Raw genomic sequence first — 14,465 nt, forward strand, 5'->3', positions numbered from 1 at the left:
TTTAATACAAATATGAACATAAATTATAAAGTGTTATATCTTTTTAACTCTTTCCAAGTTCAAAACTTTACATTTATCTCATATATTTAAGTTGTTATACATGTATCATAGTACAAATAATTTTAATAAGATTTGTGCGATATTGTGATTTATTCACACCGCGATGACCGTATCTCATAACGCAACAGCCGTAACAGCCGAAATCGCGAAATCCTTGACGCGACCGCGACCGTGACCGCGACCGCTATTTAAAACCTTGATTGGAAGCACAATAAGAGCTGTGTATAAAACCACAATAAGAGCTGCATATTTAGCATGAAACTTGTTGATTTTGTTAAGTAAAAGTTAAAACTGTGATTAGTCTTAACAACTCTCACATCTCAACGCTTGATGAAAAATAGACATGCTTAGATTTTGATTTAGCTTTGTTGCTCCAAACTGATGGAACAAAGGCAACTACAATGACTGTGGCTTAATCTACTTAAACACTCTGTTGATGGGAAAAACATGTTAAATAATGAACCTTTTTCAACTTTTTAATCTTTTTTAACAATTCAATCAGGAAGGATTGATTGGTTTCCTATATGGTATAAATCTTGTTATCCTCACAAACTCAAATAAATTCATAGCCACCAAATAAACATTCCAGAGCAACATTAACATTACCAGAAAAATGATTTTTTATATATACGTTTAAAATTTCTCATTCTGGCAAGGGATAAATCGACATCTTCTTTCTTACATAAATCATCGGTGTCAAATTTCAACCATTTTCAATGACAGCCAAACTAATTGGTTACCTTCCTTAATCGTCTTGGCCAGTGAGCACGCGCACGACAACCCTATTGTTGACATTAACGGACTTCTGCACTTTGCTTTATCCATTCCAACCGAGCCCATCCGACCAACCTCATCCGCTAAGTAAAGCACTACTCCCTCCGTCCCAAAATATAAGCAAAAGTGAGTCAAAGAAAATTGATGAATTTGGTTAACGATTTGTATCAAATACATTCTCTTTAGTTAACCAACTTTTGCTTATATTTTGGGACGGAGGGAGTATTTCTCTAGAAATATTTCCTTGTAGTTCAGACAACACCATTCTCGTTAATCTATATCATCTTTAAAAATAATGTTCTATTGAAAGTCCTTCTGCAACTCAGTAAACATATTTGTGAGCATGTTATCCATCCATTCTCAGTTTTTGCATATGTCACTCAAACCGTTCATCAGATATTTTTTCAAACGGGAATGAGATGACATGACCCTATTTGTGGTGGGATTACCAAATGCATGACGCAATCACTCCAAGCCGTCACAAATTGCTCCTAGACTGGCACCAGTAATGTACCCTCAACATATGTAGCGAACACGGGCCATTGTGCACAACATTCTTTGAACGTGCTCAGGAAAGAATCATAATTTTTATACAAAATCATGAACACGTGAAATCATCTGTTCGAGGTCATCAAACTTCCTTTCCGTTGGCATAGTCGTAAATCGTCTTTGATATTTTTTTAATAAAAAAATTCTTATATGTTAACTTTCATATCTTTAAAGTTAGAAGGCATAAATGCAGTTTTGGTCCTCCTATTTTCAATATATTGAAATTTTAGTCTCCCTACACTACAAGAAAAATAGAATATAGCGACAGTCATACTGAGGCAGATGAACAGTAACTGCCGCCGCTTCCCATTAAACCAGCAGTTACTCCGGCGGTTCGAACTGCCACTGCATTCTTAATAGAATCTTCCTTATTTTCCCTACTTAATTTGATTTTTCAATCAAAATTTTCACTCTCTCGCAGAGTTTCACCCTTACCTCCCCAAATCGAAATTTCACTCTCGCTCCGTAGCTTCTCATCACCACCATAGTTTATCTCATAATCATCGCCGCCGTAGCTTCTCCTTGCAGGTTTCACCCCCCCTCCCCTCTCTGTCTCTGTCTCTGTCTCTCTCTCTCTCTCTCTCTCTCTCTCTCTGTATGTTGCAATTTCTGCATGTATCTCACAATTTCATGGTTTTCTCTTGTTAAATTCTTGACACTTTGATTATGATGATTTAGGATTTGAAGTTTATGTGTTCAATTACTGTATTCTTCATTTTAGGGTTTTACTCATGGTTTTTTGGGTTAATTGTTTTGTTTGGTTTTTGATTTCAATGGTATTGAGGAGTGATATATTTTGAAATATGAATAAATTTTTGTTTGATTATGAATACTTTTTTTAGTTGGGGTTTTGAGTTCGGTTGTATTGTGTTCAATTTGGTTTCAATTGTTGTTTTATTTTTAAGCTATAATAACAACAACATTAATTTGATTAAAAGAATTTCGAGAATTTAGGGATTCGTGTTCAGTATTGCTGCTCTTCCACCTCACTCACTCTCGCCACACTCATTTCAATCTTCAGCTTCGAAATGGTTGTTTAGTTCTTGAATAGATTGTTGATTGTTCTAAAAAAGATTGAAATTTGAATTGGTTTAAGAAGAAAAATGCGGAATAAAGAACCAGCTTTGGATGATGGGGAAGTTGAGTATGAGGCTGGTCCAGAATCTTGTTGGGGCAATTTTGAGGATGATGATGTAATGCAGCAGCAATTTTCTATTCAGGATGATGAAGCCAAGAAATTTCCATTTGTTGGTGACAAGGAACCGCTATCTAGCTTGGCTGCTGAATATCAATCGGGCAGTCCTATCTTATTGGAGAAAATCAAGGTGCTTGATCAGCAATATGCTGCCATTCGGCGTACTCGGGGAGATGAAAACTGCTTCTTTCGAGGCTTTTTGTTTTCATATCTTGAGCATGTTTCGGTTTCTTGTTGTAAGTTAATAGATGTTCAATTCTTTGTTTGTCTTAGGTTCTTCCTAAATGCTTGATGGCAAGTCTTTTGATTTTCCAGCAGTATCATTTTGTGGTGGCTTTAATGATATATTTTATGGTTATTGCATCATAAAAACATTGGTTGTTTAATTAGAAATTGTAATTTTTTCAGGTTCTTTGTGCACGTTATAGTGATGAGGGATTTTTCAACATTAGATGCAAAGGTAAGCACTTTTTTCAAATTGGATTTCTTCTGGATTTCTGGTTACCATATTTTCCTGGTTGAATACTCCTTGTTATTGGATGTAGAATACATATCATGTATGCAACTGGAAGAAATTTCTTCATCACACAAGTTACACATTCACAAGCAATATTACTCTTTCTAGTTTCTTCTTCGTAGATATATTCCTTAATGATCTTTATGTTTTGTTTCTGGTTATCTTCCCTTTTAAAAAATTATTTATAATTTCCAATTTTTTCTTTTAGTTGATGATTTTGTTTGACTTATGTCTGTAATTACCATTTTCATGTGATTTTTTATATTTGTGCGGTAAGCTTTTGAAGTATTTTCAGAATATCGGTAAGCAAACATTTGATAGTCTGGCTTATCCTTCTATGTAGAATGCAGGGATGCGTCTTTATGGTGGTTCACAATATCATTCGGGCATGGCTGAATTTCGTTTTGTATTTGGAGGAATCAAGTGCCCTCCAATATCTCGGGAAGAAATTGTAAATGCTTGCGGAGTTGAAGACATTCATGATGGGACAAACTACTCTAGGTAATTATGTGTGTTCTATTTACTCATTCTCGTAGTATTACTCACTTTCGAATATTAAAATAATTTTTATTTGGACCAACCAGGACTGCTTGTGTAATTGCTGTTCCAAAGGCTCATGACACATTTGAACCCTTTCTTCATCAGTTGGGGTCTAGATTGTTGCATATACTTAAGAGATTGCTCCCAATTTCTTTTTATCTTCTTCAGGTACGTACTCTCTCTTTATTCATTTGTGATATATAAACTATTTTTGAGTTTTCAGCTAATTGCTTAATATTTTGAGATAAATGGTTCTTGACTTGCATCGAGGGCCTTTATGAAAAAATGGTGTAGAGTTTGATTCTTCGCAGTTGCCAATCTATGCTTAATAATCAAGTTGAATTTATGTACAAGTTAGTAATGGCGCGTATGTTGTCCTTCATGCAATTATTTGTCTTTTTTCTAAACTTACTGTATTTATTTATGCATTTTGGTTTTGACAGAAAGATTGTGAGTATCTAAGTGGCCATCAGGTGTTCCTCAGATCTGTTGCCTCTGCCTTCGACAACTTTGCAGAATCTACTGAAAAATCATTCAATGAAAAGTTAACCATTGTTTGCCTTCAATTGCTTAGTTTCTTTCCACATGTCGAATGAAATCACGAGCCTTGTTTTTTTCTCTAAAAAATAACTGAATGAATGAAATAACAACAAAAACATCATTAGCTTCATTTTAGTTTTGGGTGAATCATATTGACCTGCATGTCAAAAATATCGGTACTCTTGATTGTCTGCTTACTATTTTTATTTTTATTTCATATCATGTGTCTGACCTCCTATCATGTGTCTGATACCAACATTTCATTTGATATATATATTTTTTCTTACTGCTATATGCCATTCGTGGCCATATGCATCATATTTCCAGTATATTGCAGATAGTTTGAAAAAGTTTCATTGAGAAATTTTATGAATTGCATTTTATTCTATTTGAAGCCTTGTTCACTTGACAATAAAATGCAGGCCAGAAGACTGAAAGATGTCATATCACAAATAGATACCAAACTTGAGGTATGTATTTAGTAGAAGCCTCTACTAGTATTCATCAGTTGAATGAAGTTTGTTTTATTCTGTCATTATATGGACACTATCATTAGTTTTATTGGTAGTAACTAAGTGTTCCTATTTTTATTTGCTTAATCCTAGGAAATAAAGGTATCTGCACAGTCAGACCTGCGGCACCCGGTTTCCCTTGTTGTCCATCAAATGCACCAGGCGAGCTCCACATAATTCATTTGACCATGTTTGTTGCATCTTATGGAGGATTAAAAGTAAAGTACATATTTTGGTGTGCAGGCTTTGGAAGCTGCCTTGATACATTACGATGTTGACGATAAGAATTTGGAAGCTGCCTTGGTACATTACGATGCTGACGATAAGAGAAGAAATGCTAAAGGGCCAAAGCCAAATGGTTATGTTTAGGAATTAGGAGAATGGTATGTCTATGTGTTCCAGCATCACACCATAACAATTTAGGAATTTATATTCAATCAATTTTTCCGTGACCTCAACAGTATGGCTATTTATCTCTATATTGTGATGAAATGAATTATTTTTTTTTTTTTTTTAAGAAGAAATTAATTATATTAGAGTTAGTGAGCCATGCATTTACTAATAGTTAGTTCTGTAGAAATTACTTGTTTACACATCCTAAGTCCTAACTGCAAGATGTTCTAGAATTTATCTAACTTCACTTTTACCATGACTTGATTTTCAGGTTTTAGAACACAATTTCTAAGAGTATTGACTTTTTTTTTGTAAGCAAAGAGAGCATTGACTATAGTTCTCGTTGTTCTTATGTTCCAAAAGGCTATTGAGTCTTTGAGGTTGATGCTTATGTATCTTGTAGTAGTTATGCTAGTGTTTATTGGACAAACCAGTAGTGATCTTCATATATATATATATATATATATATATATATAAAGGAAAAAGAATTGAGTAAATAAATACCCAATTTATTGTTGGGATTTTTTTTTAAAAACATTTTAAAATTTGCGGCGGTTTGGAACCGCCGCTATTAGTTCAATATTTTTTTAAAAAAAAATTCAGTAAAAACCGCCGCCAAACATACAGAACCGCCGCTAAATACCGTACCGACGGTTATTCCAGCGGTTGCTAAAACCGCCGCTGAAGGACCTAGCGACGCCGAAAACAGCGACGCTTGGAAAACCGCCGCAAAATCAAATAGGGGCAGTTCAAAACCGTCGCCGCTTGCCAAAGTTAGCTGCCGCTGCTTTTCCTTTTTCTTGTAGTGCTATTTTGAAAACCAACTTTTTGGTCTCCCTATTTCAATTTTTTATTACTTTTGATCCCCCACCTTACTTTTGAGTCAATTTTGATGACGTGGCCAAGTCACTTATGACATGGTAGATGCCACATGAACACAACAATTATACATGTAATTATTCTTTATTTTAATTTTAATAAAACACGTTATACATGTAATTATTCTTTATGTTACGTATAAAAATTGAATCCTGCTTCAAAAATAAAATAATATTGAATCTATGAATTTCAAATTGAATCCATCTTTCCAAAACCAATATTCTCCCCTCCATGTTCTCCCTAATCGATCCTTACTTCTCCATCCATCAATTAAGTTTTTCTCCTCCATAAACATTCACATATAAAAAGCTATCGTAAAACAAAATTGTGTATCATGTTCCTATTGAGGAACAAAGAGATTACCCAGATTATCATGGCAGAACTTGACAAATTTTAATTCAAGTAAGTAGGAGCAAAATATAAAAAATCCATCTTTATAAAGGAAACACAAATTATTATAAAGAAGCTTTAATTTATTAATTTGGTTAAAAGGGTAAAACCAAAAACGTACGGAAACAATGGAACAGAGATATAAACTCAATGAGGGAGAACAATATTTTTTTGCAGCAAGAAGAATGAAATTAATTTAGCTAGGGGCACAAGATATGCGCCCATGGGATTTAGGGTTTTTTTCTTACGGTATAAGGATTATTTTGTTTTAACAAATATTATAATTTAATTTATTATTTTATCAATAAAAATATATTGTAATATATTTTATTGAAATTAAAATAAAAAAATAATGACATGTAATTGTTGTGTCCATGTGACATCTGCCACGTCACAAGAGAGTTGCCCACATCAACAAAATTGACTCAAAAATAGGGCGGGGGATCAAAAATTTAAAAAAATTGAAATAGTTTGTTTTTAAAATATGGGACTAAAACTTTAAAATATTGAAAATAGGGGGACCAAAACTGCATTTAAGCCAAGTTAGAATTACTTTCTGATTAAAAAAAAAAGTTAGAATTACTTTTTTTTTTTGAAGCACAGAGTTAATATTACATTTAAGTTTAGTAGATTTGAACTATTATTAAAATTAATGAGAATAAATTAGATACTTTACTTTTAATATATTAATGTAAGATTACTTTTAATATATATTTTTTAAAAAATATTTTAAGTAGATAACAAATCTTTTAATATATTGTTTTTTTTTAAATCTTTTTTTTTAGCAATATTTAAAATCTTTTAAGTAGATTTCAAATCTCAAATCCTGTGCGACAGTAAAACTCCAACACCGGAAGAATTTCTCCACAATGAAAAGGAAGAGAACAACAAGAAATTCTCTCAAATCTTCTTCTTCTTTACTGATAGAATATGGAAACATTTGATAGATAGATAGAATATGGAAATATCTTTGTACATGAATGCATATATTTTATATTGTACATGAATGCATATTCTATCATTTACATTTAATTACCAGATGATTGTTGGGAATCAATCTGCACATTCCTCCTCGACGACGATGACGACAACCTCCACTACTTAAAATCTCTTTCCCTAGTTTCCAAACAGTTACTCTCCATCACCAACCGTCTTCGATCTTCTTTAACTATCGTCACCCCAACACTCCCTTATATACAGACTCTATGCCACAGGTTCCCCAACCTCACCTCCATCCATATCAAAAGTGTCTTAGGTGACGTTAACGACCTTCTCTGCCAAATTTCAAAATTTCCATTCAAACTCAAATCACTCAAACTCTCCGACATTAACAAATTCCCCGCAAAAGGGTTACGAGTTTTGTCCAAAAAGATTACAACTTTAACCTCTCTCACATGGTCCAACATTGTTTCTTGCGATGAAAAACATTTTGATCTTATCTCTAATTGTTTCCCTTTGCTTGAAGAATTTCATCTGCAGCAAAAAATGGGTAATGGCTATCTTCAATATGTTAATGGCGCTTCCTAAACTTCGTAAGATTAATCTCTCTGGCTGCCGTTATGGTTATTATTCGAGAATAAACGACTCCTTTCTTTTGAACTTGTGTAAGAATTGTGAGTTTCTTGAAGAAATTGTGATGTTTAACTGCATATTATTAACTCCAGATGGCATTGCTTCTGCCATCCGTGAGAGACCATCTTTGACATCTCTCTCCATTAGTTTGAAGTCCAATGGAAACATCATTGACTCGTTGGTGGATTTGAAGGGCTTAACTTATCTTGATTTGTCGGATTCATGTATTTCGGATGAGTTGCTTTCCTCTATTGCAACAGAAGACCTACCATTGAGAAGACTTGTTCTTCAATATTGCGGCGGCTATAGTTATGCTGGTTGCTGGAATTGGTTCTTTGTGGTTCTTTGTTATCCAAGTGTCAACATATACAACATTTGGATCTTAGTCGAACTGATTTTTTGAATGATCAACATGTTATTAAATTGTCTTTGTTTATGGGTAATTTGGTGTCCATAAACCTTAGCCGATGTGATAACCTCACAAAATTAGCCTTGTTTGCACTCATTAGGAATTGTCCTTTACTTAGTGAGATCAAAATGGAAAATATTGGGAGTGGGATTATAGAGAATTCTGATTCATCGATGGATTTTGGTGTCTACCCTCAATTAAAGTCACTCCATTTAGCTTACAACTCATGGTTGAGGGATGATATCATCAAGACCTTCCCTTTCATCTTCCCCAATTTACAGCTCTTGGATTTGAACTCTTGCACTAAGATATCTGAATATTGTATCGGTCAAGTTCTAAGGAAATGTCGTAAAATTAGACATTTGAACTTGTCAAACTCTGAAATTTGTGATAGTTCACTCTACATAATTTCAAAAAGTTGTTTTGGACTGCTGCAACTTGACTTGAGTAATTGTGATAATGTCAAAGAGGAGGGAGTGATGCAAGTAGTAGAAAAATGCACACAACTGAGAGAGATAAATTTGCAAGGTTGCAGGAAAGTGGCTGCTAATGTTGTTGATTCAATGGTATTTATAAGGCCATCATTGAGAAAGATAACTCCTCCTCCTAATTGTCAACTTACATTTTTTGCTTCCCCTTATGACTTTGTGCATCATAAATAATTAGCATACAGAGCAGGGGACTTATTATGTTCTACTGCATATTTAGCATGAAACTTGTTGATTTTGTGTAGTAAAAGTTAAAACAGTGATTAGTCTTAACAACTCTCACATCTCAACTCTCGATGAAAAATAGACACGCTTAGATTTTGATTTAAGCTTTGTTGCTGCAAACTGATTGATCAAGTTGAGGATCTGCAGGAGCTGAAGCAGAGGTTCCTGAAATGGCATAATTTCGTGGAGCCATGAAAGCGGAATTGAAGCTCTCTCATACCATGTTGAGAATTGTGAATAGAGATGAAAATGAGAAAAAGAAGATAAAGTTCTCATTATTTCAACAACTGAAATGATATAATTGTAGACTTGGATATATAGTTGTTCGAAGTAGTGTGCATGATAACAAATCTATGCCTAATGTATGGAATTAAAACCAGCTATGCTAACTGAATCCTAACTACATTCTAACAGCATCAAAACTGTTATAACAGAAAGTGTAAGCTTAGGGCTAGGATAGCTTGTAGTACAAGTTAGCTTGGACCACCATGTTCCTCCTCTATGTGGAGTGTTGGACCTTCTTCTATGCATGTATCTTCATTCTCTTTATTATTCAATAATCTCCACCTTGTTTACATCAACTACCCCCATGATTTGCAAAATGGCCAAATTTGAGAAACCATGTTGTGACAACCAACACGTTTTTATAATATTTGCACTCGATACTTTTGGATTTCTAACACCAGAGGCTGTAATCCTTTTGAAAAGAGTTCAAACGGTCATGCATTGTAATGTCATGATGCCTAGGTCTAGGAATGTAGTTTTTCAAAGATTGGATTTTTCTATTCAAAAAGGATTTGCGGCAAAGCTTGTTGTCCGTCTATCTTTTGTTCATATATAATTATTTTATATATTTTAATTTAATTGGTTTTTCATTTGTCCAAAAAAAGAAGATTAAAGTGACATCAGCTTTTAAGATATTGCTAAGTGTTTATTTTGGGATATGCTTGATCTCAATGATAGTAAGAGGTAAAACCATCCCATGAAGTTACCTAACCATCATTCCCCTCGTTGAAATTTTTTTTAGCCTTAATGTAATTAAGTTATTCGATTCTCTACCTAAGCTATAACGTATGGCTGATTACAAAGAGCAAAGAAAATGCTCGTTCCAAACTGTCAAGCAAAGATGGATTGATTGGATTCCTATATAAGGTATAAATTTAATTAATTCATTCTAATTAAACTAAATTCATTACAAGCTTCTTAGAATGAGCACCAATTTATAGAAAAGGTGGGAAAAAATTAGAAAAAAATAAAATGGATTCTCTATCGTCGATTTTACAGTATAGTCGCCTACATGTTTTCTCTCTGTAAATCTAACGATCTGTAGTCGACCGTAACAAAAAACTGACAACAGAAATACAAGACTTAAAAAAAATAGAACATTAACAATAATTTTTGCATATATCTATCTACAACCCTCTATTTATAATCCAAATTACTAAATTATCTGGGAATCCTCCCATGATTATGAACATATTCAATACTATAACAAATCTATATTTTTATAAAAAATAAATCAATAAAAATATGTACATGAAGTATACCCCCAACCTAATGGATTAATAACCCACCATCCCAAAAAACAGCTGGAATTGAATTAATAACCCTCTCATGTTAGCATATGATGATTGAATAGTTATAATTTATAAACATCATACACAACCATGGCCACCACCATCACAAGTGCAACCGCCGCTACCGGAGTTAACATCGCCATCTTGTCGAGGTTTGGTGCTTAGACAACAACATAAAAGACCCACCAACAACATGAATCCCCATGCCGTAGCCAAAGCTTGTACCCATCTCAAGTAATTCTCCATTATTTTTCTTTTTACATATATATTCCCCTTTGTCCCTTCCTTTGATCTTCAACTCCTTTCATGACCTATAATATATATATACCATAATTAATTATGAGTATTAAGAATTGAAATCACCAAAGGGTGGTATGAATAATACTATATGATATATCTTTAACCTTTAGAGAATGAGAATATTGGTATCAATTGGGATTATGAGAAGTGTTTGTGAGATATATGGATTGGCGTAGCACATGGGGTGTGAGCTTGAAAGAGTGCAAAAAAACATGGGGCCAACCTGTGATTTTTATGGTCACACCTTAGCAATACTAATGCTCTTCCAACTCTTATAATCCTTTTTTTTTAAAAAAAAAAAAAAAAAAGAGGAGTAGCAAAGGGTCACTACCTCAAAATATATATATAATAAGATGAGGAAAGAGTTACAAAAAGAAGGAGGGGGACTAGGCCAAAAACCTCTCTAACCATGTACAACCCTAAAAAAGGATTTACCAAGTCTATTACAATTAAAACTTTCCTTAATTTGATGAGGAAGCTCACACCATACAGTAAGTCTGTTTAAAGATAAGCCCAAATTTGCTAAACCATCAGCACACTGATTCCCCTCCCTAAAAATATGAGAAACAATGATATTCATACGCCTAGAAGCCACCATGCAATTGTACCAACGACTTCTTAAAGGCCAAGGCACCATATTAGGAGACTTGTAGGACATTACTACAAGCATGGAATCTGTCTCAATCCATACGTTATTCCATCCTCTAGAGTCTGCAATTTCAATAGCTGACATGAGGCCACAAAGTTCAGCATGAAACGCCGAGGACAAAGCAAGATTAGGGATGGCAACGGGCGCCCACGGGTGCGGGTTTGAGTGATACCAAACCCACACCCGAAATCAACACCCAAACCCAAACCCAAACCCAAATCTGTTCGGGTGACAAAACCACATCCACGCCCACACCCATTGGGTTCGGGTTATTTACACCCAAACCCAAACCCACAACGCATTTTGTACTACTTTGCAAATTTAAGCAAAACAAGGTAAATTTAAGCAAAAACAATGGAATTTAAACATATTATCAATCACTTAGCAAAAACATAGGTTTAAAATTACAAGGGAATTTAAAATTACAAAATAGTCTTTCAAAAAATTAAATTACAACTAAACCAAAATTAAGTTCTTCCAACTTTCAAGCAAAATTCAAACACAATTTTGGTTTGTGGTTTGTGAAAAACCTAATTTTACTTTTACACTTATATATATATGGGGGGGTATTTAGGTAATTTTAACATGTTTCGGGTGGGTGTATGGGTTTCGGGTGTGGGTTTGAGTGATACCAAACTCACACCCATATTTTCGGGTGTCACCCAAACCCAAACCCAAACCCAGTCAATTCAGGTTTCGCCTGTTGACTTGGGTTTGGGTTCGGGTGGGTCTCACGGGTTTGGGTTTTTCTGCCATCCCTAAGCAAGATTAACTGCAAAACAACAAATAAATTCTGCAGAGTTGTTTCTAAAAATCCCACCGCATGCTGATGCAAGAGGAGTAGAAGCGCCATCTATGTTGCATTTGATCCACTGAGATGGAGGAGGTTGCCATATAATCTCTTTCAAGAAAGATGGCTTAGGAGGGTGGATGATAACCAAGAAAGCTTTGAGAATTGAAAAATCTCTGATAGAAGTCGAAGAAGTAAGATTTGTTTGGTTACCAGTAAGAGTGATGTTAGCAGATATCCAAGATAAAGAAGACATCCAATTTGGTCTGCAGCTGTTAAATCTAGCATTGTTTCGAGCTATCCAGATTGCATACAAAATATTGATGATGGCAGCTTTGATCACTACTTTACACTGAGGAGAAATAGCTCTATCACACAACGTCCAGATGTCCTCCAATGATTGGAAATGAAGGGTTGTGTCCAGAACTGTGGCAAGCCAGCGCCATAAGCTAAAGGCAAATCTGCATTCAAAGAAAAGATGGAACATGGTTTCACAGTGGCAATAGCATAATGAGCACATAGAGGGAAGATTGCAACCGCGTTCAGAAAGCTTGTCATCAGTTGACACTTTGCCTAGCATTATTCTCCAAGCAAGAAGAGATTTGGAAGGAGGGATGTCCTTACACCAAATAACCTTAGCCCAAGGAAGAATAGGAAAATGATGTCTCTTAAAGTCATAAGCATCCTTAAGAGATAGCAAACCACTAACAGAGCCTTTCCAAACCAGTTCATCAGACAGAGGTTCCACTGGGAGGGTAATTTGTTGAACAAGAGTCTTGAGAGAAGGGAACATAAAGTCCAAGTATTGGGGAATATTCCATTGCTGATTATGAATAATATCACTGACAAGGCTAGGAAGCCAAAACAAAGTATTAGAGTGAATATTTAAGGTGTCAGTCAATACATTCCCACACCAAACATCAGTCCAAAGCTTGATACTTGTACCAGAGCCAACCTTCCAGCTCGAATTATCTAGAATAACAGAAACTTCTTGCTTTATACTGCTCCATAAGGAAGAATACACATGATATTTCACAACATTGTCATTTCTTAAGACCCTATTTTTCAGAATAAGAGACCAATCCTCTTGAGAATGCAATAAATCCCAACAAAGCTTTAAATTAGCTGCTTCATTAAGAACAGCTAAAGATCTCAAACCTAAACCACGCTCCTCAAAAGGAGTACAAACTCTTATAATCCTTTAAAGGGTAAAGCAAATAGTAATAAATTTATTTGGTTTTTTCCTTTTCTTTTTTTGATAAGCATTTGGTTTTTTCCTTAATAGAAGTCTTTTTTTTAGATTTGGCATAAATGCTTACAGCAGGGAATCTTGTCATTGTCCTTTTTCTTTATAATTGTCAATTGTCCCTTTGAAGGCCAAACGCGTTAAGCATAAATGTGTACTCATAAAGATGAAGTACATCAGGACTTCTTTTTTTTTTTTTACGACGTCATGACTTTTGTCAAAAGAAAAAAAATCGTGTACATATTTAGTTCTATTTTTAAAAGAGTAAAACTTGATTTTAGAGGTCTACAATTTATTGACACGGTCTAATGGATAGAAATTCATCTTTTGATGTGAATAAATGGAAGATTCTAGATTCAAACTACATCTCTACATATAAAATTTAATATCTCTACCAATTGAGTTATGCTCATGTGGATGATCATATCTTTCCACTAATAAATAAAAATATTAACATATAAGATGATTGATGTTTCAATGAATATTTTCTAAATATCAACTTTTGAGTAATTTTTTCTATAATACAATTAAATATATTAACAGCAAAAGTTATACATTGAAATGTGTGAAACTCATCGTGGGACAGAATATTGATCGATATAACTTTTGATCAAAAGCTTTACGATGTCAAATACCAGCCAAAGACAAAACCCTACACCTATGTTTGGTATTATTGTGGTTATGTCAGAATTACGGTGACTCACTGTGATTTTTCAAAAGCTACACTCTGTAGCTTCTGCAAAATCACAGTAGATCACCGTAATTCTGACATATTCACCGTGATTCCAAACATATACTGAATTGTCTCGCATTGCATTTACTTGTTCAAAATACATAAATATACACAACTATTTGTATTT

At 34.3% G+C, this 14,465-nt stretch overlaps 1 protein-coding gene, 1 long non-coding RNA gene and 1 pseudogene across 4 annotated transcripts; 2 read left to right on the forward strand and 1 right to left on the reverse strand.

Moving 5' to 3' along the window:
* The first annotated feature begins 1,627 nt into the window (after nt 1-1,627).
* Nucleotides 1,628-5,520, forward strand: LOC123890505 (dynamin-like protein ARC5). Of its 3 annotated transcripts, XM_045940127.1 has the most exons (8): nt 1,628-1,911; nt 2,987-3,038; nt 3,439-3,596; nt 3,680-3,803; nt 4,598-4,645; nt 4,781-4,849; nt 4,931-5,070; nt 5,352-5,520. In XM_045940127.1, the coding sequence occupies exons 2-7, from the start codon at nt 3,009-3,011 to the stop codon at nt 5,054-5,056; spliced, it is 555 nt and encodes a 184-aa protein (XP_045796083.1). In that variant the 5' UTR covers nt 1,628-1,911; nt 2,987-3,008; the 3' UTR covers nt 5,057-5,070; nt 5,352-5,520. The 3 variants fall into 3 exon arrangements, with proteins under 3 accessions (XP_045796083.1, XP_045796080.1, XP_045796081.1); XM_045940124.1 differs by lacking the exon at nt 5,352-5,520 and having other exon boundaries at nt 4,931-5,325; XM_045940125.1 differs by lacking the exons at nt 1,628-1,911; nt 5,352-5,520 and adding an exon at nt 2,685-2,814 and having other exon boundaries at nt 4,931-5,326.
* Nucleotides 5,521-6,701: 1,181 nt separating this feature from the next.
* LOC123892405 lies at nt 6,702-9,003 on the forward strand (annotated as a pseudogene).
* Nucleotides 9,004-10,419: 1,416 nt separating this feature from the next.
* LOC123889967 lies at nt 10,420-11,203 on the reverse strand. Its single transcript, XR_006802679.1, has 2 exons — nt 11,025-11,203; nt 10,420-10,931 (listed from the first exon to the last, which is right to left on the reverse strand). It is a non-coding gene; the product is annotated as an uncharacterized LOC123889967 (long non-coding RNA).
* Nucleotides 11,204-14,465: the final 3,262 nt, after the last annotated feature.

This window comes from Trifolium pratense, linkage group LG6 (assembly GCF_020283565.1).
Source record: "Trifolium pratense cultivar HEN17-A07 linkage group LG6, ARS_RC_1.1, whole genome shotgun sequence".
Taxonomy (NCBI): Eukaryota; Viridiplantae; Streptophyta; class Magnoliopsida; order Fabales; family Fabaceae; genus Trifolium; species Trifolium pratense.

Coding starts and splice junctions, on each gene's coding strand:
- LOC123890505 (XM_045940127.1), top strand. CDS start 3,009: ATGAGGGATTTTTCAACATTAGATGCAAAG. Junction 3,039..3,438: donor TTTCAACATTAGATGCAAAG/GTAAGCACTTTT, acceptor CCTTCTATGTAG/AATGCAGGGATGCGTCTTTA. Junction 4,850..4,930: donor TTGTCCATCAAATGCACCAG/GCGAGCTCCACA, acceptor TTTGGTGTGCAG/GCTTTGGAAGCTGCCTTGAT.